The 27,868-nt window shown below is 40.9% G+C and overlaps 2 protein-coding genes across 2 annotated transcripts; one reads left to right on the plus strand and one right to left on the minus strand.

Moving 5' to 3' along the window:
- The first annotated feature begins 3,810 nt into the window (after window positions 1-3,810).
- Window positions 3,811-15,048, plus strand: LOC106587464 (toll-interacting protein-like). Its single transcript, XM_014175875.2, has 6 exons — window positions 3,811-4,049; window positions 11,025-11,174; window positions 11,301-11,483; window positions 11,653-11,805; window positions 11,930-12,017; window positions 12,871-15,048. Exons 1-6 carry the CDS (start codon window positions 4,017-4,019, stop codon window positions 13,089-13,091), a joined length of 828 nt encoding a protein of 275 aa, XP_014031350.1. The 5' UTR covers window positions 3,811-4,016; the 3' UTR covers window positions 13,092-15,048.
- Window positions 15,049-16,538: 1,490 nt separating this feature from the next.
- Window positions 16,539-26,072, minus strand: LOC106597983 (intestinal mucin-like protein). Its single transcript, XM_045709129.1, is given in 23 exon segments — window positions 16,539-17,000; window positions 17,188-17,311; window positions 17,512-17,551; window positions 17,760-17,888; window positions 17,982-18,080; window positions 18,221-18,343; window positions 18,552-18,592; window positions 18,738-18,842; window positions 18,996-19,164; window positions 19,498-19,529; window positions 19,739-19,860; window positions 19,950-20,019; window positions 20,148-20,320; window positions 20,544-20,745; window positions 20,905-21,088; window positions 21,296-21,543; window positions 21,664-21,835; window positions 21,966-22,171; window positions 22,288-22,446; window positions 22,449-22,505; window positions 23,062-23,178; window positions 25,457-25,523; window positions 25,977-26,072. Coding segments are annotated over 23 exon segments (2,949 nt in total). The 3' UTR covers window positions 16,539-16,786.
- Between the last annotated feature and the right edge of the window lie 1,796 nt (window positions 26,073-27,868).

Genomic DNA, 27,868 nt, shown 5'->3' on the forward strand with positions numbered 1-27,868 from the left:
CAAACATTATTTGACAGAAAAAATAATGAATTGTTGCATCTTGTTGCGTTGTTGTCCTCCGGTGGATAGCTAGCTAGCTAAAATAGCCTTTTTGCTAAATTAGCCAAGGACGGAGACAGGGATTTGGACTTGTGGTTTTACTTAATTCTCCGTACTGGCCAATGATTATAACGGCGATTCTGATCCAACCATAAATTCATATATTGTGTCTCTGGCCTGAGAGGATGGAAATTCAATATGTATACTGAACAAAAATATAAACGCAACATGCAACAATTTCAAAGATTTTACAGTTCATATGGAAATACGTCAATTCAAATAAATAAATTAGGCCCTAATCTATGGATTTTACATGACTGGGAGTACAGATATGCATCTGTTAGTCGCAGATACTTTAAAAAAAAGAAGGTAGGGACGTGGATCAGAAAACCAGTCAGTATCTGGTGTGACCACCATTTGGTCATGCAGCGCAACATATCTCCTTCGCATGTAGAATGTTGTCCATCTCCTCTTTAATGGCTGTACAAAGTTTCTGGATATTGGCGGGAACTGGAAAATGCTGTTGTACACGTCCAGAGTATCCCAAACATGCTCAATGGGTGACATGTCTGGTGAGTATGCAGGCCATGGAAGAACAGGGACATTTTCAGCTTCCTTGAATTGTGTAGAGATCCTTGCAACATGCATTATCATGCTGAAACATGAAGTGATGGCGGGGATGAATGGCATGACAATGGGCCTCAGGATCTCGTCACGATATCTCTGTGCATTCAAATTGCCATTGCTAAAATGCACTTGTGTTCGATGTCTATAGCTTATGCCTGCCCATACCATAACCCCACCTCCACCATGGGGCACTCTGTTCACAATGTTGCCATCAGCAAACTGCTCGCCCACACAACGCCATCTGCCCGGTACAGTTGAAACCGGGATTCATCTGTGAAGAGCACACTTCTCCTTTCGTGCCAGTGGCAATCGAAGGTGAGCATTTGCCCACTGAAGTCGGTCACGACTACGAACTGCAGTCAGGTCAAGACCCTGGTGAGGACAACAAGCTTCCCTGAGACGGTATCTGATAGTTTGTGCTGAAATTGTTCGGTTGTGCAATCCCACGGCTGGTCTCAGACATTCCCCCAGGTGAAGAAGCCAGATGTGGAGGTTCTGGGCTGGCGTGACTACACGTGTTCTGCAGTTGTGAGGCTGGTTGGACGTACTGCCAAATTCTCTAAAACAACATTGGTAGAGCAATGAATATTTAATTATCTGGCAACAGCTCTGGTGGACAATCCTGCAGTCAGCATGCCAATTGCATGCTCCCTCAAAACTTGAGACACCTATGGCATTGTGTTGTGTGACAAAACTACCCATTTTAGAGTGGCCTTTTATTGTCCCTAGCACAAGGTGCACCTGTGTAACGATCATGCTGTTTAATCAGATTCTTGATATGCCACACCTGTCAGGTGGATGGATAATCTTGGCTAAGGAGAAATGCTCACTAACAGGGATGTAAATACATTTGTGCACAAGATTTGAGAGAAATAAGCTTTTTGTGCGTACGAAAAATATCTGAGATCTTTCAGATCATGAAACATGGGACCAACACTTTACATCAGTGTAGCTAGATGTAGAAGGTTAATGTTAACAAGCTGGCTAATCATTGCCCATGAAAGGAAGTTAGGCTAGCGAGCAAGCATTTCAGCCAGGTAGCCTAAGACAACAAAATCAAAAGCATGTACTGTATGACAGAGTCATAGACTATTTCGGCAACATGAAACAGAGGAAGATGACATTTGTATTTCTCTACAAGTAGGGTGAGTCAACATGATTTTTCCACTTATGCACACACACACACACACTCACTCACTCACGGACAGCCACATTATGTTTAGCTTACGTTGATTGGACTAATTTGGTTTTGTAATCTTTTAGTTGTCACTGTATTATACTAAGCATACTGTAGGTGATTTAATGATATTGAAATGTTGAAGTTGAAATGGTGCTGGAATAGTGGAGGCAGCTCATGTTTTCTTTGTGACTTGCGGTAACTCCAGTGTTCTAAATCAATAGTTGTTTAGTAGTCTGAAAATTGTTAAAACATTAACTTGATTGACAATGCTGACTTGCCTAGTTAAATAAAGGTTAAATAAAATAAATAAATACAAATAAAAGGTCATGTAACTGATGCTACATCCAATATGCTTTGTGGACTCCATCTGACAGATGCTCTCTGGTTTCGTGATGAAACAAATGTGTGGTTGAATTTATTCTGCCATTGGCCTCACTCTGGCTATCTACTCCGATTTCAGAGCACTCTCATCTGAGTGTGCCAGAACGCAGAATAACTGATTACATTTACCAACGCTCAACGCCAGTTGAATATGGCCGGTGTCAGTAAACATCTGCAAAAAAGAGTAATTCAATTGTTGCCAGCAGCACAGTTAGTCACCAACGCTCTAGATAACATGAAAACAGCCTAACCAGCTCTACTAGGGGAAGTAAAATGGTCAGAGTGAGGTGTACTCTCATTTGTGTCTGGAAATAGCTAGCAAGTTAGCCAACATTAGCCAGTTCGCTTGGGTGCTTGATTGCTGTTTTGAGGTCAGAACGCTCAGATCAACCCGTGAAACACTCTGAATTTATAAACGCCCAGAGCTCACTCTGAGCGCACTCTGGCACTCCAGATTGAATTTACGAACACACCCATTGTCTTATTAATGTTTCGGCCGTAGGCCTATATATCACAGTGGCAAGGCATATGAACTAACAGGTTATAGAGCAAACAACACAGTTATCACAACACATGTAATATGGCTGTAATATGGCTTTTTGGGGGGGGCTTGGCTTCCCCAGTGATTTTACCCATGCACCGCTACTGAGTCTGAACAGCCAAAAAGCACATGGAATCAGACATATCAAACCACATTAAGGTGGTTTGAAGTCAGATACAAATCTGATTCCTGGCCATATACCTTGTGTTTGAATGGTCAGATCTAATTTATTTTCCCTTAATGGTTTTTAGACTTATTTGGCATATCTTGTTGCTTGCTAGCTGCTTTGTTGACAGTTTACCAAGAACATGTGGTAGCTAACTAGCTTGTTAAATGTTTACAAACTAATTAGTGAATGTGCTAGAAAGCTAAACGGCTAGCTAGCTAGTTGACGACTGTGGCCAAAAATGGTTTGTTTTGAATGTTGGATCATCTTATCCTTCGAAGGTTTTAAAGTGTTCTTACACTATGATTTTGACCATTCAAAGCAACTGGGAAACGTACATGGCATGCATTGTTGTCACCTTAGCTTGCTACATAACTTCTGAGCGATAGAAAGAAGTAAGAGCACCACCACCAATCAGCCAACACCACTGCCAGTGCGCACACCAATCGTTACTATGACAACTAGCTTGGCCAAGTCAACTAATGACTGCTGTCTGAAATTCGATTTGGTCACTTGTAACTTGCTGTTTGGACAGTCAGTATTCCAAAATGGATTTGAAAAACGAAACTGACTTGAGCATTAAGGCCTGCAGTGTGAACAAGATTTGATACTCACAACTCACGTCAATCTAATAGGAGGAAAATAATGGATTTGATGGATGAACTCGGGACCATGAGTGAATAGCCTATGCCTTCCTGTCCTCATCTGCTTTTCCTCTATGCACATGTTGGGAAATAAATAAAACAGATTAAAGCAAATGCTGGCTGTCCTGTTTTTCTGTGAAAATTAAGGAGAAGAGCTATTGGCTATTATGGATAATTGAGTTGCACTATATTTTTCTCTCGCCCAAATCAGACTGAAATTGCGACTGCACGCTTACTGATGTCCTGAAACGCACCAATCAGAAGCGGAACGAAGTCAAGTCAGCTGATTAGTCTGGATTCTTGGCGTGACACGATTGGATAGCTGGCGAGCTTGAGTTGTTTACTTTTTTTGCTAGTCATATTTCCTCTCTTCTTTCTAACTGTACACGGTCACAGTAGGCTTTCGTTATTTGTGAAACTGACACACTTCAAAACGGAATGAGTACTACCATTAGCACCCAACGAGGACAGGTAAATATAACAACTAACGTCAGATAACAAGCTATAGTAGCTAGCTAGCGTTAAATTAGCTTACGAACACGGATAAACACCATTTTAGCTAACGTTAGCTTCAATAATCACTAGCTGTAGCTTGCAGCAATGTTTTAATGCAAACAACACCGTAGCGTTAGTTAATTTAACAAAGTTAACTAGTTACCGTAGCTAATTAACTTCCAGGTAGATACATTAGCTTCAACAAGCTAGCTTGCTGGGTGGGTCGTTTTTACGTCAGCCAGCAAATTTACAAGCCTAAAGTTTGGCAAGTCTCTGGATATAGCTAACGTTAGCTAGCTTACGCTCCTTAGCTAGAGCTTGCCAGGAGCAATAACCATAATGGCGTGGTTAACACTAGGCTAACTAGCTACGAAAATTAGCACGCTGCTGGTTAAATCTAAACTCAACTAGCCAGTTATCTAGCTAACTAACATTACTTGTTCTTCGATAGGGTTTAACGGCGGTTGGTATCCAATGTCAATGGTGTATTACCGCCACCAGCTGGACGGGGTATTGAATAAGAAACTAAAAAGAAAACATTTCGGGAAAGGGGGAAAGGACATACAAAATAAAACACGTCAACTAAAAAAATACATAAATCATCATATCGCAGTCCACATCAATCACAATCCACATAAAATACATCCCTACCTGTGATGGGGCTACTTTCACCGACAGGATTTATTGCACTGCCTCTGCTGTGAAATCACAAAGACAAAAAACACGTTCAGCGGCATTCACAATGATTCCAATTTTCTTAGACTTCTCCGCTTGTGCTGGACAGTTTATGACCATTGCAATAAATAATACAAAGTCCACATTTTTAACATGTAGCATTTCACTATCCCTCAGTTGATGAGAAACCTTCACTGGTCGTGGTGGCTCTACCATTGCTTCTTCCCTGCCACTTGTTCCTTCCAATTTTCTCACCGCCTCCAGATAGGAGACAGCTGGACACTACCCTTTCCACCTCTTTCTCCTTCACCCTAACAGGGCACTCCAAGAATTCAGGTGCATGTTCACCTCCACAGGTGCATAATTTCCCTTCATCTGGCATATGATATTCATCCCTTCTGCACACACTTGACACATGACACAATATTTTATATTCATGACACTGAAGGGGCTTGTACACAAAAGCTCTTACAGGGTATCTAGGGAGAGACTCTTCATCAAAGAACAGTAGGGAACTTATGTTCTCCGTACACTATACAGGTCAATCGACGTGCACCAACCACTCCATCGATGTCTTCAGTTATATCCTCAGCCTTTATTTCTTGCGCCACACCAGAAATAACCCCCTTGATAGGCGGTCTGCTACGAAAATCCATGCAGGAGACATTCCACTCTATCTTTTTGAGTCTTAACACGCGCTTCTTCTGCTCAGCAGACACACAAAAAATCTAAATAAGACCACTTCTTGTGATTCACTGATTCCACACTTTTTCCAACACATTCCAGATTTCATGGAGACGTTAAATGGATTTCCCAAGTAGTATTGATCCAGAACTGATCCAAAACCCTGACTCGGACCAAAAACCGAGTCTAGTGGTTTCCTATTTTCCAACATAGCTTTACTTCTCTTGTTGCCCTTTTTCTTCGCCGGTGTCACCCACTCATTCTCACTTTCTGTACTATTAGCTTCACTCGACTCACTAACAGTATCAAACAAAACCTCCGTTTCTGCCATCTTTCGTCTAGCTTACATGCTGACCAGACCGCACGCATGTTGATTTTGTCCCCACTCCCCAGACGCGATCAAGACACGCAGATTGAAATATCAAAACAAACTCTGAACCAACTATATTAATTTGGGGACAGGTCGAAAAGCATTGAAGATTTATGGCAATTTAGCTAGCTAGCTTCCTAGGATAGCTAGCTAGCTTCCTGGGATATAAACATTGGGTTGTTTTTTGTTGTTTTACCCCCTTTTTCATGGTATCCAATTGTTAGTAGTTACTGTCTTGTCTCATCACTACAACACAGACTCGGGAGAGGCAAAGGTCGAGAGCCATGCGTCCTCCGAAACACAACCCAACCAAGCCGCACTGCTTCTTAACACAGCACGCAACCGACCCGGAAGTCAGCTACACCAATGTGTCAGAGGAAACACTGTACACCTAGCAACCTGGTCAGCGTGCACTGCGCCCGGCCCACCACAGGAGTCGCTAGTGCGCAATGAGACAAGGATATCCCTGCCGGCCAAACCCTCCCTAACCCGGACGACGCTAGGCCAATTGTGCGCCGCCCCATGGGCCTCCCGGTCACGACCAGCTGCGACAGAGCCTGGGCTCGAACCCAGAGTCTCTGGTGGCACAGCTAACACTGCAATGCAGTGCCTTACATTTACATTTAAGTCATTTAGCAGACACTCTTATCCAGAGCGACTTACAAATTGGTGCATTCACCTTATGATATCCAGTGGAACAACCACTTTACAATAGTGCATCTAAATCTTTTAGGGGGGGGGTTAGAAGGATTACTTTATCCTATCCCAGGTATTCCTTAAAGAGGTGGGGTTTCAGGTGTCTCCGGAAGGTGGTGATTGACTCCGCTGTCCTGGCGTCGTGAGGGAGCTTGCTCCACCATTGGGGTGCCAGAGCAGCGAACAGTTTTAACTGGGCTGAGCGGGAACTGTGCTTCCTCAGAGGTAGGGAGGCGAGCAGACCACTGCGCCACCCGGGAGGTCGTATTGGGTTGTTATTTTACCTGAAATTCACAAGGTCCTCTAATCCACTGATAAAAGGGTAAAAGTTTGTTTTCTAGTAATCTCTCCTCCTCCAGGCTGCTGCTTCTTCTGACTTTATATGGCGGTTGGCAACTAACTTTAAGGTGCATTGCCACTACCGACTGGAGTGTGGACCTCAGTTAATCTTTCAATCACCCATGTGGGTATATGCTCCTAAAAACCAATGAGGAGATGGGAGAGGTGGGACTTGCAGCGTGTTAAGCTTCACAAAGTGCCTGGCTACGCAGACGCTCGCGGGCAGTGTGTGTGCAATGATTGAATAGCATGTACAGTTGAAGTCTGAAGTTTACATACACCTTAGCCAAATACATTTAAAGTCAGTTTTTCACAATTCCTGACATTTCATCCAAATTAAAATTCCCTTTCTTAGGCCAGTTAGGATCACCACTTTATTTTAAGATTTAGTTCAGCTTTTATTTCTTTCATCACATTCCCAGTGGGTCAGACGTTTATATACACTCAAACTGTATTTGGTAGCATTGCCTTTAAATTGTTTAACTTGGGTGAAACGTTTCGGGTAGCCTTCCACAAGCTTCCCACAATAAGTTGGGTGAATTTTGGCCCATTCCTCCTGACAGAGCTGGTGTAACTGAGTCAGGTTTGTAGGCCTTCTTTGTAGGCTCGCACACGCTTTTTCAGTTCTGCCCACAAATGTTCTATATGATTGAGGTCAGGGCTTTGTGATGGCCACTCCAATACCTGACTTTGTTGTCCTTAAGCCATTTTGCCACAACATTGGAAGTATGCTTGGGGTCATTGTCCATTTGGAAGACCCATTTGCCATCTATTTTGTGAAGTGCCCCAGTCCCTCCTGCAGCAAAGCACCCCCACAACTTGATGCTGCCACCCCCGTGCTTCACGTTGGGATGTTGTTCTTCGGCTTGCAAGCCTCCCCCTTTTTCCTCCTAACATAACGATGGTCATTATGTCCAAAAAGTTATATTTTTGTTTCATCAGACCAAAGGACATTTCTCCAAAAAGTACGATATTTTTCCCCATGTGCAGTTGCAAACCATAGTCTGGCTTTTTTATGCCAGTTTTGGAGCAGTGGCTTCTTCCTTGCTGAGTGGCCTTTCAGGTTATGTCGATATAGGACTCGTTTTACTGTGGATATTGATACTTTTGTACCTGTTTCCTCCAGTATCTTCACAAGGTCGTTTGCTGTTGTTCTGGGATTGATTTGCACTTTTCGCACCAAAGTACGTCCATCTCTAGGAGACAGAATCCGTCTCCTTACTGAGCGGTTTGACGGCTGCGTGGTTCCATGGTGTTTATACTTGCGTACTATTGTTTGTACAGATGAGCGTGGTGCATTCAGGCATTTGGAAATTGCTCCCAAGGATGAACCAGACTTGTGTAGGTCTACATTTTTTTATTTTTTCGGTCTTTACTGATTTCTTTTGATTTTCCAATGATGTCAAGCAAAGAGGCACTGAGTTTGAAGGTAGTACACCTACAATTGACTCATGATGTCAATTAGCCAGAAGCTTCTGAGGCCAAACTATAGTTTGTTAACAAGACATTTGTGGAGTGGTTGAAAAACGAGTTTAAATGACTCCAACCTAGGTGTATGTAAACTTCCGACTTCAACTGTATGTGTACATTTATTTTGCAACGCACGTGACGTGAGTGGTGTGGTCAGCATGTGAGGCAAATGGCTGTAGCTAGTGTCTATATGGCCAGCTTAGCTAATGTTACTCGCCCAGATTTAAACTTGCTTGAGTTTATCCGGACACAGCTAAACCACTGTCGTCTGTTAGCCAATTTGAGCTGAAGTCTAGGCAAGAGATATTAATCATAATTTTACTGAACCACCTCCAATAGGGCAGTGATGGAGAGGCATGGCCAAGCTAGATCTGATGATGTTAGACTGGTTTCCCAGACTGATTGAACCCTGGACTGAAAAGCCTTCTCAGTATAAGGGACCAAGTCACCTGACACTTTTTGTCCAATAACTAAAGATAGGGTGGTCATATTGTTATGCCATTTTCAGGGTTTATGTAGAACAGAGATGATTCAAATAAAATTACATGTATGAAATTAAAATGCCATATTATGAAAATTAGGCACTTAATACACAAATGAGTCAGTATGGAAAACACAATTACAGTAATTAAAGCCCAATAATTAAAAGTAGGGATGGTCATATTATTAGCAAATCTTAATGTTTTATGCAAAACTGAGAGTTTGTAACAATTTTAAACAATTTATGAAATTAGAATAATTTTTTGTACAATTTATAAAAATGTGATACAGATCAATTAGCATATTAAAGTATGGAATAAACACAAAATACAGCAAGTTAAGACCATTCATTTAAACTAAGGTGGTCATTGTTAACATATATTGATGTTTTATGCAGAACTGGTAGATTACACTGAGGAGTAAGGTGGAGCCCATGCCCGTGTACAAACACACACCAGGGGTGTTAAGAGTACATATGATTGGGATTAATTACATAATTATGAACAAAAAGCAGGCTTACAATTTAGTATTTACCAATTAGCAACTGTTAGGCAGTATATATCACAGTTATGTTGTATTTAGTTGTCCAACTGAATAGGCCTAGAGTGCCAAATAATAGGCCCAACCCTGTGCCACCTGCATACACACTCTGCATATCCCACACACACAGCATCCCCACACACTCAAACAGCACCCCCACCAACACACACACACACACAGTGCTAAACACAGACACACATTTCTCTGAATCCTCACACAGCACCCACCAACAAACACACACACACACACCACATCACACATAGCCTAACACAGACACACTTCTCACTAAGTCTGAACTGTTACACAGAAGTCTACTAGTCTAATAACATAGCTTACTTCTAAGGTAGGCCTACGCCTGAGTTTTGTTACATTGTAATGTTATTTGTTGGTGTTGATGAATTTTTCTGGTGAAGGGAGTATAAACTGCACCATTTCCAGCAAATAATTAGCCTAGGCTCAGAAGAGACAGTGAGCTGCCTGCTAGCCAGCTGCACAGAAGGATAGATGGGACACATTTTCAATTCACTTAGCTATGTTGTTATCGATTGTGAGCCTGTCGCCACTGAATTCTTGTAGTTTTTACTTGAAAGAATAAAACCATTAATCACACAAAGTGGCATAATACTGCCAATGCTGCACAGTGCTCCCTCTCGCCCCAGTTGCCTCAGGGAACAGTGTCAAGCACTCCCACACAGCTGGCAAGCTAGCACTCATCATGGAAATGTGAGTGGGGGAACAAGAATTTGGAGCAACCCCTGACAACCCCTACATCAAATTGTAGCTACGATGCTATGTTGCCAATTTAGTGACTTTGTCGCTATATTTAGCAAGTTTTCAGACCCCTCCAGTGACTTTTATTGGTCAAATATTCTAGCGACAAATTCAGCTACTTTTCAGGCTGCCTTTTGGGGAGTTTTGACACGGTGGGTTTCTACATTTTTGATAGCCTTTAGTGACTTTTCCAAATCAATTCTGCAGAAAACAAAAGTGGGAGAAGAAAATGCTTCGTCGGGGACCGCAGCTGTGCCGCAAGGCAAAACGTAATCTAGCGACAAATCAAGGAGCCAATAGTTGGTCTCACTGAAAAATAGTTGGCAACACTGGCTATGAAGCTCTACTTTGTAACCAGCTATGTGTTATTGTGTCTCTGAAGAAAAAATGTAATGATAGAGCCGAAAGAATATAGTTTTACCTTATAGTTCAGTCCAAGGATGTCCAATACCCATGAAACACCCTCAGGACTTTCCAATACTTCTTAGCAATACAATGTCACACAGATCTTACTCTGGTAGGTTGAGGAATACCTTACGCCAAAAGCAAATATGAACACACTGATTTCGCGGGTTTCACAAAAAGGGCTGTCCCAGAGAATTCTTAGCACTTGCTTTAGTTTGTCTCATATTGCGTAAATATCATAACATTACAGTATTGGGAGTTTTAGACATGGGTAACAACTGCCACATTAATGTTTTCAAATGATTAATGTATTTTGACGACCATATTATTGACATTTAGTGAAAATAGATTTGTTTACTCCTGTTCTTTGTAGAATTCTCACATAGCGTCCGTTTGTCGCGTCACCTAACATGCTATCAATGGTGTGTCCGAGAAATCGCTGCATATTGTGACCCTTTTCTTCCTCTAGTGTGGTTTGCCTGTCCTCACTCACAATTCCTCCACTCCTTTTGTCTTTTTAGGTATACATTGGGGAGTTGCCCCAAGACTTCCTGCGTATTACTCCCACCCAGCAGCAGCAACAAGTTCAGTTGGATGCCCAAGCAGCGCAGCAGTTGCAGTATGGGGGATCCCTGGGCACTGTAGGACGGCTTAGCATCACTGTAGTGCAGGTAGGGTGCTTTTAACTGCATCTGCTTGGTCTTTCCCTAGAATCAAGACTTATTGTGGAACACAAGTATATTAATGCAGTGGGAATGTTTTCCTCTGAATCACTGTTATGTCCCTGTTCTCTCCAGGCCAAGCTAGCTAAAAACTATGGTATGACACGCATGGACCCTTACTGCAGGGTCCGACTAGGGTATGCTGTTTATGAAACACCCACAGCCCATAATGGTGCCAAGAATCCACGATGGAACAAAGTTATCCAGTGCACTGTCCCACCTGGAGTAGACTCCTTCTACCTGGAGATCTTTGATGAGGTGAGAAAGAAGGAATTAGGGGGCGGTGGGTGAGGAGAAGATCATAACTTGTTATTGGCTCGACAACTAGGCCTGTCTAGAGTTATTGATAGCAATCTACTTTGAGTATTTCTTCTCGATGATCATCCTTGTTACTGATTTGAGGTGTTTGTGCTGGTCACTTTTCCAGAGGGCATTCTCCATGGATGACAGAATTGCATGGACACACGTCACCATCCCAGAAGGCCTGAGAGAGGGCAGTGTGGTTGATGAGTGGTACAGCCTCAGTGGCAGACAAGGCGATGACAAGGAGGGCATGATCAACCTGGTCATGTCTTATGCTGTGAGTTCATAAAACACACATGCTCACATTGTACATTGTCATTGTAGTACAGTTTGAAAGTGATTGATTGATGTTATCTAACAACTTGCCCCTTATCTCTTCCTCTTGGCTCTCATGCTTTCAGAACATGACAGCAGGTATGCATATGTCTCCACCCGTTGTCCTCATGCCCACAGTCTATCAGCAAGGGGTAGGATACGTACCCATTGCAGGTGAGTAGAACCAAACTCTCCACTGTAATGTAGTGTTAGGTTTAATTTTTGATACAATAATCCAAACGGACTCCAAGAAAACTCAAGTTAGATTAATTCACCACACTGGGTGTTGCAGCTGCAAAAGCACACATACAGGTCATAACACGACTACAGGCTACTGCAATCCACTAGATAATTACACTCCTCATACACAAAGAGCCTAAATCTAACACTACTTTTGATCACTAAGAATATATAAAAACTGTATATTCATATTCAGAGTATATAAAACAGTAAAGATACAAGACAGTGTTATAGAACAGTAATTATGATCTATCAGCTCAAACTCCATCAGCTCTATTCCACCCTTATGGAATCATTCTTGCCCTCAGAGACAGGCCCCCTTTCCCTCTTTCCAAATACAATGCACATAGATCTTTCCATCTAACCCATAACATAATAATTACTACTGCTAGGCTAATTATACAATTATAAACAGATTAAAAAGGGCTCAAGTCAGTCTTCAACTGTTGGCAATCTTGGACAGAGACACTGCAGCCATCTAAGGCCCAGTTCTATTTTGATTGCTAGTCTACTTTCCAAATGGAAGTGGTCATAACTTGCCTTATGTAAGTGAAACTAAAGGACGAAACAAACCACGCCTCTGATTGACCACAGAACATTGTCATTTTCTGTTCATTTTCCCGACTATTCTACATGTTGAATTGCCACTGCTCATCGGCACCCAGCAGATGATCTACTTACTGTGCAAGGCTGATGTTTATTAGTGTGTGTTGCCCTTAAGAACTGTTGACCTGTTTAAATTATACATTTAATAGGAGATTGATGCTCTCTGGTTTGCTCTTCTCAGGAGTGCCCACTGTATACAACCAGGGAATGGTGCCCATGGGTATGCCTGCAGCACCCACAGTCGCCCCACAAGAAGCTCCCTGTAGTGAGGAGGATCTTAAGGCACTGCAGGACATGTTCCCCAATCTGGACAGGGAAGTGATCCGCACTGTAATTGAGGCCCAGCAAGGTAACAAGGATGCCGCCATCAACTCTCTGCTGCAGATGACAGAAGAGCTGTAACAGTGGAGCCACAAATAGAGCCACTGTGGCGGCCAGAACATTGCCCATTCACAGCAACAGCACCCTGCACAGTTTGTAAATATGCACTCAGGCCTCCGAGCTCTCAACTGTCACTCACACTAAATAAAATCCAGCCGTTTTCAACCATAAGCAGATGTCCATATCTGAGGTGTCACACATGTATACATCTGTATACATTACCATCCGTATTATGAACCAATGTATAGCTTTGTTCCCAGTCCACATCTGGGATTGGGACAAATTGGTTTCCCTACTGATAAGTGCTGTGATGGCTGGTTGGCTTCTCAATTTTACATTCCACTTTACTCAGAATTATGTACAATTAATGTTGATGCAGTGCGATGTAGGGGTAATGAAAGGAATTGATCCTCCAGAAGCTTTAGATCTTTGAGATAGCAGTTGTTGTGAGACATTGTTGAGAGCTCCCTAGCCAGTCTTCTCTGTATATGTGTATTCACCAGTACTGTCTTGAGCTTATCTGTGTTTGATAGATTGATATATAGATATATCTCAATCAATCTGTATAAATATAGTTATATATATTCAAAAGATGATACATTATGAAGACAAGAGATTTAGGTATGCAGCGGTTCAGAGCAGAAAGAGGACTTATCACAATATAACAAACCGCGATGACTTAGATGTCCAAATCCTCACATAGCCACACAGCCAATGCCTATCAACCTCTCAAATGTTAAGGTTAATTTGTCACCATTCCACTACTCTAGATAATGCCAGATGATTTTGTACTTCTCCTACCAAAAATGCCTCTCCAAATGTTTCTATATCACTGGTCAGTGGTTGTTAACTATGATGGAAGAATATATCATGGTAATCCAATATCAAATAATGACATGGTAATATAAAGTTATTGAAATCAGTGAAGAAATAAACATATTACTGATATCATCCTTTCCCTTCAACCTATCTGAATTCACTGGCTTTATTGCAAATTGTTATAGGCTGTGAAAATCCCTGCTGGATTAATAAATACAATGGTGTGCAGAACCAAGTAACATGATATTCAGAAAATTGATATACGTTGGTATGATTATCATACAGATAAAATGTAATGTCCTCCCACCACCTTATATAGGCCCACACATAAAGTGGAGACTTGTAAAGATCCATTGACATGAGGAATTGAATGTTTGCGTCCACACAAAAAGGTCTGATTTTAACATGGGGTTTTCATTTTATATTTGTATTCCCTTAATCTTCAAAGATGTGCATATATTTTTCCAAGGAAAGATCCTCTGTTTTGGTGTGATTCATTAAAGAATATATATAGTTATTTTCCTTTATGCCTAGGCCATACTCCATGAGTGTCATACAATATGTCAAAATTCTTCAGGTTTAAATTTCAAATATATATTTTTCAGTGATCCCAATTCTGTGTGCACTTATGTTTGATTGATTGCTCTATCCCCTCTTGATTTAACAAGTTCCTGTTTACCTTCCACTTTCGTGAAGACACAGCAAATACTTTCATTTTAAATGTTAGGTTTTCTTCTCTGTTTTCCCCCGTACTTGTCCCATTCTCATAGACCTATTTTGAACATGATTGTGTCATGTTTAGCCAGGCATCTGTATAACTCCTAACACTTCCAACGTTTAGCCATGCTACTTATTTGTTGGTGGTAGTCCATAAGTAAATGTACCTTCCTAAGCTAAAGAGACCATAACATTTCTTTCACTTTTACAGTGCTTTTAGATCAATGTGCACAAGGATGTTTGAAGGCACTCTAGCGGAAGTTAGGAAGGTTGTTCTGATTCTGTTGCAATGGAATGGCAAGGCTACGTGCTACAGCAGTTTAATGGGTTATTTGGTTTGAATGTACAAAACTTTTTTGCCATCAAATTATGTTTCCAATTTGACATTTGCTGTTGTTTCTTTTACTCATGACACATTATGGAAATAAATGTTTTATCTGCATTTGTTTGGTCTTGTAGTGTAGATCTCAACCTGGTTTGTTTGCCATGCCATTTTTGAAATATACCCATTGACTTTTGAAGAATATAACTTAAAAATGACTCATGAGCTTAGTTCAACTGTTATAACCCAAAATATAAACTTGTTTTACTTCTTTGTAAACGATGTAATTGTAAACAAACACATGATTTAAGGCCAACATTCAATTTGGACTGTGGAAGATCTGTGTTACAGCGCAATTGACATATCAAGGTCATTTCCGATTGAGCCGACGTGCTGCGTTTACCGTTAATGTGGTCTCTGCTATCACTGGAACATTGCCTTTAAAATGTGCATATAGTGGACAAAATGCGATTGGATTGAATCATTTTGATCTCATGGATGGTCGGTCCTTACATCAATAGAGATAGAGACTGGGTGACACTGTCTGATCCGCAGATTGCCCCATTAAACCCCACCATGTTGTCAATGACACAAGAACGTCACTACCCTATTCTAGCTACATATTTTATTATACCTTTACTAACTTGTGATTGCTTGGCAGGTTTTGTTGAGTCAATATATTTTCAAAAGCCACTAGTAGCTAGCTACAGGTAACTGCCAGAATAATAGAAAATCTTGAGTAAATGAGGGTTCTGAGGGCTCTGTTATGGTGTGTGGTGCATTTTCCTGCCATGGTTTATGACCACTCAACCCATAGAGTAGTGGTATTCAAACTTGTTTCAGCCAGATTTTTACATCAACAAATAACCTTTAATTCATTGCATTTTCGTCTCTTATCAAAATGAAAAGAAACCAATAAATACATTTACTCAAAATGTAATCTTTCTAATGATCTTTCTCCAAAAAGTTTGTATATTGTCCCATACAACAATCAGTACCCTATTTTTTTATTATTTTGGCGACCCCACTGCAGTTACGCCGCAACGCCGACTGAATACCACTGCCCTAGAGGGCAAGATAAACACCAGTACTGTACATACAGAACCATTCTGAGTGATCGCCTTCAACTTATGGTGAATCATTTCTATCCTGATGGGAGTGGATGACAATGCCCCCATTCACAGGGCACGAGTGATCCCTGAATGGTTTGATGAGCATAAAAACTATTTAAACCATATGCCATGTCTGTTTCAGTCACCAGATCTCAACCCAATTGAACACCTACGTATGGGAGATTCTGAAGCAGCACCTGAGACAGCATTTTCCACCACCATCAACAAAACACCAAATTATGGAATTTCTCTTGGAAGAATTGTGTCGCATCCCTCCAGTAGAATTTCAGACACTTTGAGAATCTATGCCAAGGTGCATTGAAGCTCTTCTGATGACTCTTGTTGGCCCAACGCCCTATTAGGACACTTTGTTGTAACTGTTATTTTGGCAGTTACCTGTACATACTTCTAAGTAGCATAATGTTACTGTTATAGTGGTCACTGAATAGCTTGAAGGATTGTGAGAATTCCTCAAAGAGCAAAAGGAACATGCAGATGCACATGATGCTGCTGTTGTTTATTAATTACTACAAATGAGAAAAGAGATTCTCCACTACATTTATCATAGAAAATACATTCATTTTACAATGAAGGTATAAGAACATAATGCTAAGTGCTGCCGATTGTAGAAATACACTGGCATGACAGATTTAATTAAAACGTAACAAGAAAACACATTTGGACTAAAACATTCCTTGTCATGAGGATAATTCCTATATCAGTGTGCATGTTGTCTCCCTAGACGTTTAGCGCCTCCTCCTGCGCGGTTTCGTCGTCCCCGGGGCGGCGGTCGTGCCTGCATCACAGTCTGTGACATGGCATCCGCACGACTCAACGTGGATGTAGGAGTGCTTGACCTTTGACCCATCAGGGCACATCAGCTCCACCTCTTTCTGGCTAGTGGTCGCCTCTTGGCAGCAGGAGCAGTAGTGCATCATGGTGTTCGCCTCTGCTGAGTACCTGCACATTCACATAAACACAAGATAAGTTGAAAAGAGGGCTTGAATTCCCTGGGTTGTCTTGACAAGATTAAATAAGTCAAATTGTTTCCTTGTTCATAAAGGGCACACTAGACAGTGAATAGGTGATCACTGACTGGGCCTGCATGACATTGACTAGTGCTGCATTCAGCATCTGTAGTACTTACATAGAAGAGGTTCCACAGTTTCCTGAGCAGGAATTGATCTCCACAGGCTCAGCAGTCGCACAGCCACTGATGACAATGCTAGTGGTGGTGTACTTCATCTCACAGACATTGCTGCGTTCTGTGCCTGGTCAGGGAAGATGCATCAAGAGTTAGGCTATTGTTTGGTATGACACAGATGAAGCAGAAACAGCCAACATATACATTTTTGTCCAGTATGTAGTCACACAATGTTTCCGGTTGGTATTGTTTAGGTGACATAGCATGCTATTATTAACCAGTAGATAGGTGGTTATTAGGAATGTTTTGGCTGGACGTGTTACTTACAGGTCTTGCAACATCCATTTGCGTCTGTCTTTTCTGTGCCCTGGGGTGAAAAATATGAGAGATGATTTATAAGTGGCAGATTGTATACATTATGTGAGCTCCCTTCCATTCTAAATGTTACTGAAACATCTATCGTTATGACCCAAGAGTGCTAGGATTGATAGTAACATTCTGAGAGAGAATGGAAAACAGTGTAACTGCAGTGTTGATTGTCCCCACGATGGAGGTGAGATAGGACAGAAACTCACTGGGACACAGTTCTCTGGGCTGAATGCAGGGCACACAGTCTTCACCTCCACTGGTATATATTGGCCACCAGGTTTCTCACATGTGTACTTCACACATTTGTCACCAGGTGGTGACCATGTTTCGTTCACCTATCGCACAAGGACAAGATGATGAAGAATTATGATGGAGTTTCAGATCATGTAGACAGATTATGCATCCTCATACACTCTTGTTGTACTCACCTGAATAGTGTGTTTGGTCTCATCTGGCATAGTAACCACACAGCTTGTCTGTACACACTTCCCACAACACTGACCAGGTATGGCCTGATACTGGAAGCCCTAAGATGAGGATGGAGAGCCATCATTGAATCATTGTTCACTTATTGTATAAGCATGCAGTAGCCTCCAGAGTAGGCTACTGCACGTTTCTTATAAATATGTAAATGAATTGATCATCTTTGTAAGAGAGACATATTTACCTGTGAACATGTAGTGTCGCAGGAGATATTTGTGCACACAATGTTGTTGAGCTTGGTGCTAGGATCCATGATCGAGCTGCAGGTGCAATTCTCGCATGTTCCTTTAGGAATTTCAGCACCAGGCTGGAGTGAAAGAGAGAGACAAAAGTTATCATCCACTATAACAGACTGTTTGAATGGAGGAGGTTCAGAGTGCAAAGGTAGCAGTTCTGTAGTAGAATGTGACCAATTATGAGGGCAGCAAACACAATATAGCTTATCTTAAGCTATTTGTGGTTGTATATTTCAGAAGCTTTTTTAATATAATTTATTTTAAATTATTTATTCTTACCTGGTACTCAATGTTATTGTAGACACATACACCCTTAGGAACTGAACAGACACACATTGAGAAGAAATCAGTCAGTGATACCAGTGACTCATGTCAGAGTTAACACAAATGTAACCAGTGATACCTGGGAATTACAAAGTCAATGAACTAACTAAACCACTGATGAAGTAAATCAAGGGGACTTACCACAGGTATACTCTGGACAGCAGCTTGAGATGGACGTGCTTATAATTGCCTCCCACCCTGGCTGGCAGTCCATCATGACTTTGGGGCAAAGCAGTGCATCGCACTCTGTTACAGAGGTAACCAATGAGAAGTGATTAAAAGACAAGCCGATAGAGGGTCAAATAACCTCTATGACCCTACAGATAATCTTGGTCTAGTACTGTATGAATAAGAGTTGGCTTTCTAATGATTTACTGAAGGGTCTGCTCCATCACTCACCACATGTATATTTCTGGCAGCAGCCTTCTGTCTTGTTCACCAATCTGTATCCAGTCTCATTGCAGATGGGTATGGCTGGTGTGGGGCAAGTGATAGGCTGGCACTGGACAATCATGGAGTCCATGTCACAGGTGCACTGCTGGCAACCACTCTCCCATGTATCACCAGGCTTAAGAAAAAAACAGGGCAATGTCAGGTCAATACAGAAACAGAAAAGAGTAACTCAACTGTTTTTGTTCTGCAATGAACTGGATTTAACCATGGCAGTTAATATGAACCATCATTAGCTGAGAAGAAATGGTTTGGAGGCAGTTATTCAGAGATTTAACGTTTTCTTCTGGTCAGTTCATTGGAAGGAATAAAGAGGTCAAGACCTATACTATGTCAATGAAAAGTATCCATCCAAGTATGTAAGTTTCCCTGACTCATGTGAAATGCATCTCATGATATGTCTATGTGAGATTGAATATCTGGAGAATATTTAGATGGAGGAAATTCTTACCATTTTGGGGTTGCCATCAGGTCCGGTGCAGCCTGAAAAATAAGGGTGTGTTTAAAAGTTTTGTCTCACATGGTTGGCGTCAAATTCTTAACACCTCCACATCAACACATTTTGTTAACTGTACCATTACAAATAAAGCCTGTAAACCATGATTCATGATTCATTTAAGGTTTAAAGGTACAGAAAGGGCTAATTTTCATATTGATAGCTACCTGCAAAATGACCCATAACCCATTCTTACCACAGGAGACCACACAAGTATCAGAGTAGGTGCTGAACAGGACGGTTTTAGATGGACAGAAGCAACCCTCCTTCGTCTTATTGGTCATTTGGGTTTGGTTGTTCAAATACTTCTCATTATATCTGCGTACAAAAGAGGTTTGGGATTATTTATTTAAAAAAAGGCTCAAATTAAGGAAATTCATATAACATCCAGTCAGACTAAAGCTTACCTGGTATTACATGTTGGTTCAACTGCTGGACCACATGGCATGTACACCTTAGTGGCTGGGCATGTATGCTCTGCAGGACAAAAATAGGTCACAGTTATGCTAAACACCAGCAAAAACATTTTTTAAGTAGCTGCCTATGACAAAAGTAGCTTCCTATGAATTTGTGGCATGACTACTATGCTTGGATTCATAGCTCACCACATTTTCCATCGGTGGACTTCCTCCAGTCAATGCAGATCCCTTTATTTGCACATTCAGATGCATACGCCTCCAGACTAGAGCAGCTAGAATTAGCATTGTTGCAGACATCTGATCTACAGGCCTGAATGAAGGCATCAGGAGAAACCGCTTTATGGCATTCCTCAAAGACCCTTTGAAATAAAATAACATAGAGAGTGATTTAAAGAGATGCATGGAGTGCAACCTTTAACTAGAAATGCCAATGGAACAGTACCTGTATTATGATAAACCAGGTGAAATGACAAGCAAATTAACATTACAATTGATAAAACTCATTAGGAAGTGAATTGTCATTTAGGCATTCCTATTGTGTGCTTGTTCCCTTTTTCAAACTTAGTTTGATATGTTCCTTACTTGCTGTTCATGATTTCACAAATGACTGTCTTGCAGGGGGTAGGGGATGTACTTGGGGTTGCTGTGGTGGTAGTGGGTGGTGCTGTTGGAGGAGTTGGACAGTCCTGGTTTGGAATCAGCCACTGGCTAGCTGCGACTGAGCAGCTCTGTATCTGACCATTAGGTGACTGGCAGTCATTCTTCTGGGAATTATCACAGGTACCTTGAAAAATATGGATATTAAGTAGGGTGAAACCTAGTAAGCAAGGACAAGTCATAGTTGTCTTGTTGTAAGCAATTTCTATAGGGTGGTGTAGATAGGAGCATATACTGAAAGTTTGAAACTGTGAAATGTATATTGACCCTCTTTAATAATACTCACCACACTGGCCCTCTGTGCTGCTTTGGAAGAGGGAGTAAGGAAGGTTTATGCTAAATGATGACCCCTTGTAAGACACCTGAACCTTAAGATCAGTGATCTCCAGCACGACCTCCACACCAGTACTTGTTAGAGCAATGTCACCCATTCTGTAAGCTGGGTAGATTCGTTTACTGTTGACATATACCTGTGTTTGTGTAGAAATGAATACACATTTAGATGGTTGAGTCACGTGTTATCTTGAAAGTAGTAACATGACAATGTTAACCCCATAATTGGTTTTCATTTAAAGTTATGGGATTTAAGTAAAGCATGATAACGCAGCAACATACATAAAACAATTATGGATATTAAAAAAAAAAAGCAATGAGAATTATATTTTTTAAATAGTTACCACATTTTCTGTTGTTTCACCAGATCTCTGCTGGGTTAGAATCACTTCATTGGATTTGTAATGAATGATAAGGGACTGAGGACAGAATCCACTGTCAGCGTTTCCACAGTAGTGATTATCAACAATAATAGTAAGGTTGTATTTGAAGTTGATTTCTTTCACTAAGGTGTATGAGCAGTTCTCCTGGAAATTGTAATATACTCCATCAAATGTCATGTAGTGAGATCCACCCCATCCACTGCATACACCTGCAACATGTTAAAATATGAGTTGATAATAATCTAAGCTATTGACAGAGGACATTGAAAACTAATGAGCAATAATGTCTTATTTTCATTCAGATTGTTGGGTTGTATGTTGTCACTTACATTCACATTCATATGTAAAGCAGCATCCAGTTGAATCATAGACCTTGACAGGTGGACGGCCATTCTCACACTGTAGTGGCTCCACTGGCTTGCATTTTACTGGTAGCTGGACAACAATGCCGTCCTGGCAAATTGCTGTGGTACAGCTATTCAGCTGCCAAGATTCTCCATTCTGCCATTGATTTGATAAGGGAAAGCAATTGCTCAAACATGCACACACAGGGTTGAACATACAAGCATTATACCACAAAGACAAATATACCCATTCACCCATTGTATTATTAGAAACCTTATTAAATTACCTTTCTTGGTGGCTGAACGCTAGTGCAGTCTGGCGAGGATTGAGTTGTTGGTTGTGTGGTCGTGGTCTCTTCTGATGTTGTGGTTGATACAGTGGGTGGTGTGGAGGAAGGACATGGATTTGATTCCACTTCAACTTGACATGTTGCTTTGCAGTAAGCGGTAAAGCACCACCCTGAAGCATCAGTCACATTATACACTAGGTTCCCTGATTGTTGAGAAAGGCAAGTGTTAGAACATTTCATTTCGCAAATGAAAGTTAATTGAAAGATTAGTGAAATGTAAGTTATTTTGATTGTCTGAATGACATTTATAACATGTTACCTGGTAGATACTGTGTCCCATTAACATTGCAAATACACTGGCTGGTGGTAACTGCTTGTGATGTAGGTGTAATAATCACTTGTGGCGATGCTGAAGGAGTTCTTGTTGTTTCTAATGGGCCTGTGATGACAACTGGGTAGTTGATACTTCTTGTTGTTAAGGCTGTGATGTTGAAGTTGAAGTTGGAGTTGTATAAGTTGTAGAAGATTGTAGTTGTGCTTCGAGGGTTAAGATTGTAGTAGTGGGTGTAGGTGTAGTGGTCGATGGAACTGTTGTTGATGTGGTAGCTGGAGCAGTCGATGTCAATATTGAAGTAGGTGGTTTTGTAGTGTTGGTAAGAGTTGTAGTTGTGGTCAGAGGTTGAGTTGAGGTTGGAGGAATAGTGATTGTCATTGGTTTACTTGTTATTGTAGTTAATGTGGATGTTGACATTGTTGTAGTTGTGACAGTAGGTGTAGTTGTAGTTTCTGGTGTTGTTGTGTGACATTTCACAGTCTTACAACATTTGACCTTAATTTCATAGTCAAGGCATATTGGAGGAATACTTTGATCTTTGTTCTGGCATATTAATCCAACCTTCGTATTACATTCTACCTTCTGTCCTAATTCAGACAATGGGACCCCTGGATATCGCACTGCTTGGCATTTGACATCTACTGGTTTTTCACAAATATCTTTCCCAGATTCTCTAATCTTTTTAATTGATTCATTGTCGCCACCCCCAGGACCAAATTGAGGATAGTCCACATTATACCAAGGTGACCACTCACAAACTGTGCAGGTAGGGGTTTTTGTATTCAATGTGGTCGTTGATATAGTGGAGGTGATTGCTGTTGTAGTTGTTGTTGTCGTCGTAACAGGTGGTCTTGTTGTTGGTGAAATGGTTGTAGGCTTAGATGTGCAAAGATTTTCATCACAGCAGAGGACTCGAACTTGGTAGTTAAAGCACAGTGGGAATGGGCCTGACTGGTCTTCATTTCTGCAAGTCAAACCTTCTGCTACATTACACTGCACCACTTGACCCACTTGGCTTATGCTAACATTTGGGTACTTCTCGGCTCTGCATTGGATCTTGCTTGGCATCTCACATATATCGTGTCCCTTTGCTCTTATGTTTTTGTAGGTTTCAGAGTCTCCTCCTGGAGTTCCAAGTGTAGGGAATGTGGTATCAAACCATTGTGACCACACACATGGATATCCACATGTAGTAGTAAAGGTTGTTGGAGACGCTGTTGTCTCTGTTGAAGATGTGGCTGGCTCTATAGAATCAGGGTATACATTACAGTTAGTCAGTTAAATACAAAAATATAAAAATACCTTTTCTTCTTTTAGATTGGTGGTAATGTAACACAATCTAAGGAAGGTGCCTAGTTAGCAATGTCTTCAGCCAATTTGATCATAAGAGATACTTGCTTTAGTGTTTACACTTCATATGCAACAATGTTGGCTGGTGGCACTTTAAACAGAGAGGATGGGCTCATAGTAATAACTGGAATGGAATGGTCTCAAACACAAACACTTGGTTTCCTTGTGTTTGACACCATTCCATTCACTCTTTTCCACTCATTATTATGAGCCGTCCTCCCCTCCTCAGCCTACTCTGATATATAACCAAGTCATACTAGTCACTAGTCCCTCAAGCCTCAGTCTCAGGTACCCACCAGTTGGCGTTGGTGTTGAGAAAGTGAAAACATTTGTTGTCACTGTAGAGAATGATGTAGAGGTAGGAACATTCGTAGATGGAGTTGGGTGAGATGGAATAGAAGTTATTGGCGTTGTAGTTGAACAAGGGTACATGTCCCTTTGAATGGTTCCATTCTTCCCACAAACTGCTGTCATACAGCTGCTATGTCCATCCGTTGTATCGTATATGATATGCCCATAGGGGTATTTGTTCCCATTGTAGGTGCAAGTGCAAGCTGAAATGATAAGATATATTTTAGGGTACTGGAAAGTTGAAAACATTATTAATGTGTTTTTGTTTTTGTTGAGGGATGCATTCATACCTTGTACATCGTATTTGCAGTCCACTGTCACGGAATTACAATAGCTTTGGAAAAAGAAACATTTACAATTCTACTTAGTTTCATTCTTGATATTCAAACAAAGTTACGGTGTTCACAATTTTAGCCAAGACCAAGATTCTCTGTATTACTAAAGACATACCATGTCTGGCAGTTTTCTGTGGTCGGTACTTTTTCTCCATTATTGTAGTGTTTTCCATCTCTGCCATAGCAGCCACACTGCTCCTTCTCCACACACTTCATTATATCTTCATCAAAGAAGGGTTGAGCAGGAGGACATTTTGGATAGCAACCTAAAGAAGAAGAAAAATATTCAAATATTAATGATCAAAAAGCAACTGATTGATAGAGGTAATTTAAAGCTAGAATCTTTTGTTGCTACAGCAATTTTTTTAACCTATAAATGAATAATATATACCCATTCATTCTTGAAGAATATAACTTATAAATGCTTCCTGAGCTTAGTTCAACTGTCGTACCCCATAAGAACCCAAAATATACGTTTGTTTTACCACAATGTTTGTAAACAATACAAATTAAGTCAAACACTGTGTAGCCTCAAAACATGGTTAAAACAATCATTTTTATATTATAAATGGTCAGCCCTTGCATCCATAGCCCTCTATGAATTTGAGAGTGGTTACAATTATCCTGGGCCTTCCCTCAGCTTTTTACCGAAACAGTGGCGGGGTGACGACTTTGTTACTGTTTCAATTAAGGACTCTAGCTTTAACATTAAAGAAATACTAAGTACCTGTTATGGAAAATTGTTTTTGCCCAAAATAGATCCTAAATGAATGTCTACTGTACCTTCAAGAGGTGGTATCTGAGTGGAGCAGCTCCCGGAGGGATTCCTGCAGGTCTTCATACACTGAGCTCCACATGCCTTGTAGTGCCACTCACATTCTCCAGGGGAGTTGTAGTAATCACAGAACAGTGCTGTATGTGGTGGACAAAAGCTCTCTGTAAGTATTATCTTCAATTCGGTTTATACCGACTGAATTAAGCCTGTTTTTATGTCAGCACTTAAATGAATTGAACATTTAGAAACTCACGGCATATTTGTGGGCTTCTCCAGGCTATGCAGGCTCCAGCCTCATTACAGGCCTCTGCATAAGCTGCCACAGCGGTACAGAAACACTCACAGTCTCCACCACTGTCGCAAGCACATGAGTCTGTTACACAAGCATCATAGAAAGGAGAGGGGTCCACCTAGTTGGAGAACATAATTTAGTCAACATGATCATATAAAATTCCAAAACATTCAGTGAACGACTAAAGTCTAAACCTACTTTAGAATGGCAGTCTGTAAAAACTTTGCTCTGTATGATGCTGCACTGCTTCTGCGACCAAGACTGCCTGTAAGGGTTGGCAGTACAGGGGCTCCTTTTGCTCTTTGCATCGGGGCAGCTTGCAGAGACTTTCCAGCTGTTTCCAAAGTCTAGAGGATTGACAACAACTGCCTGGCTCCTGGTAGTGAAGTCATTGTTTGCGTTGCCATCATAGTTTCCACACAGACCACAGACATGTCCCTGAAGAGGACATAGCATTAGATTCAGTTGAGTGATAAAAATGGGTCATAACAGACTTGTGAATATCAGTTGATGGAATACTAGAAACATATTTTAATATCTAATTTGTCATCCAATCAAAGTTGAAATGTACCTTGAACTGTGGGTTAAGTTTGATGAACATGCTTGTTTTCCTGTCCCACATGAGAATCAAACCATTATTGGCTTCAATCACAAGGTAGATGCCCATTGTGCGAATCTGGTAAGGAACCACCTCCCCTGTATTTCTCTCAATGACTTGGTAGTTCCCTTCTGTCAGGATTAATTCATTGTTCTGAAAGAGATTTTAAAAAATATGAATTTATCTAATTACTTATTATGTTATAATCTCTGCTATAATGTTTGTTTTTTTGCCTAGCCTCATGAAGCTAGTATGTATGTATGTATGTATGTATGTATGTATGTATGTATGTATGTATGTATGTATGTATGTATGTATGTATGTATGTATGTATGTATGTATGTATGTATGTATGACTAAATAGTAGTAGTCTTTGCTTCAATAATGGTATGTTCCAGGCAGGATGCAGGAATCTAGTTACCCCCAGGAAGAGCTTGATGGCCTTGGAGCAGGTGGTGCCTGTTGTTCCACAGGGAATGTTCTCAGTGATGACTCTGAAGCTGCCATTGGCATTGTTGTTTCCACAGTAGTCCTGTTTAAGGTAGACTCAATTTCAGTCATGAATGAAACAACAGCCAACACAGTATTATGGTGGATGGTACATTATCTCCAACCATACATGTGGTAAGTCAATCATTGAAATAATGAAAAGGTTCATCTCGTTGGGAATGCTACAGCAGCATTCACAAAGCAACAGCAGATAATGTCCAAACAGTTTCAAATATTGCTTTTCAGACTCCCCAGAAACACCTACAGTATATACCTTAAAAGAATGAACACAAACCCTTATTGGTCATCATGTATTAATACTTAATAAAACAAATAATACTGCTGTTGATCACTTAGACTATCATGTTACCCTGCAAGCATACCTTTGTAAGAGTGTATTCACAGTCTCCTTCGAAAGTGAATCGTTTCCCGTCAAAAGTAATGTAGTGTCCATCTCCATAAATGGCACAGGTTCCATGGCACAGGTTAGTTGTGCACTGCCATTTTCTGTCTTTACAAGTGCTGAAAGTGGCAAAAACAGATATCAGACTGAAGTCTTAATTGGTTTAAAACCCCAAATGAGGCAAGATGAGCTTACCAGGTATTGCAGTCGACCTTGATTCTGTCTCCTGGTTGGTAAGTAGCTGCATTGTGAGAACAAGGACAAAGGTCTGGCTTGATGCAGCCTCCTTTTCCATCGGATACCAGTCCAGAGGGACACATACAGCCTGAAATGCACTCTGTGCTGATCTGTAAAATGAAAATTATTTATTTGAAAATATGTTGTGTAAAAATGGTGTTAACTATAAGTTCATCTGGTTCCCAGAAAGTTCAGCCCAAATGCGTGAAGAGTCTTGTGGACCAAAAGGTCAAACTTGGCCTTCGTTAGCCATTAGTCAATACAGAGAGACCAGGAGAAACTCCCAGCGCATAGATATTGGTTTATTCGGCTTAATCTACCAAACAATCATCTCCCACAAAACCTTCCCAATAACCCTCCCCCATACACTAGCACACCACAAGCACAGAGCCACGCCTCGCAGTCGTGTGATTCGCTCAAATTAAATGATGACAAATACTATACTCAATAAGGAAACTACCATAGAATTATATGATCACTCCCACTAAGGACAAAATTGAATCGTTGATGTACCAGGCTTATATACGCTGTGCACAATAGCTTGGAGACTATGTTAACTTTATCAATATATAAAAAACTGAAAGTTTATATTTTACACTCGATTTTTTATTCACAATCCTTTGGGCATTAGATGACTATACACTGAGTGTAGAAACAATAAGAACACCTGCTCTTTCCATAACATAGACTGACCAGGGGAATCTAGCTGAAAACATTGATCCCTTATTGATGTCAT

The sequence above is a fragment of the Salmo salar genome, chromosome ssa26, assembly GCF_905237065.1.
Source record: "Salmo salar chromosome ssa26, Ssal_v3.1, whole genome shotgun sequence".
Taxonomy (NCBI): Eukaryota; Metazoa; Chordata; class Actinopteri; order Salmoniformes; family Salmonidae; genus Salmo; species Salmo salar.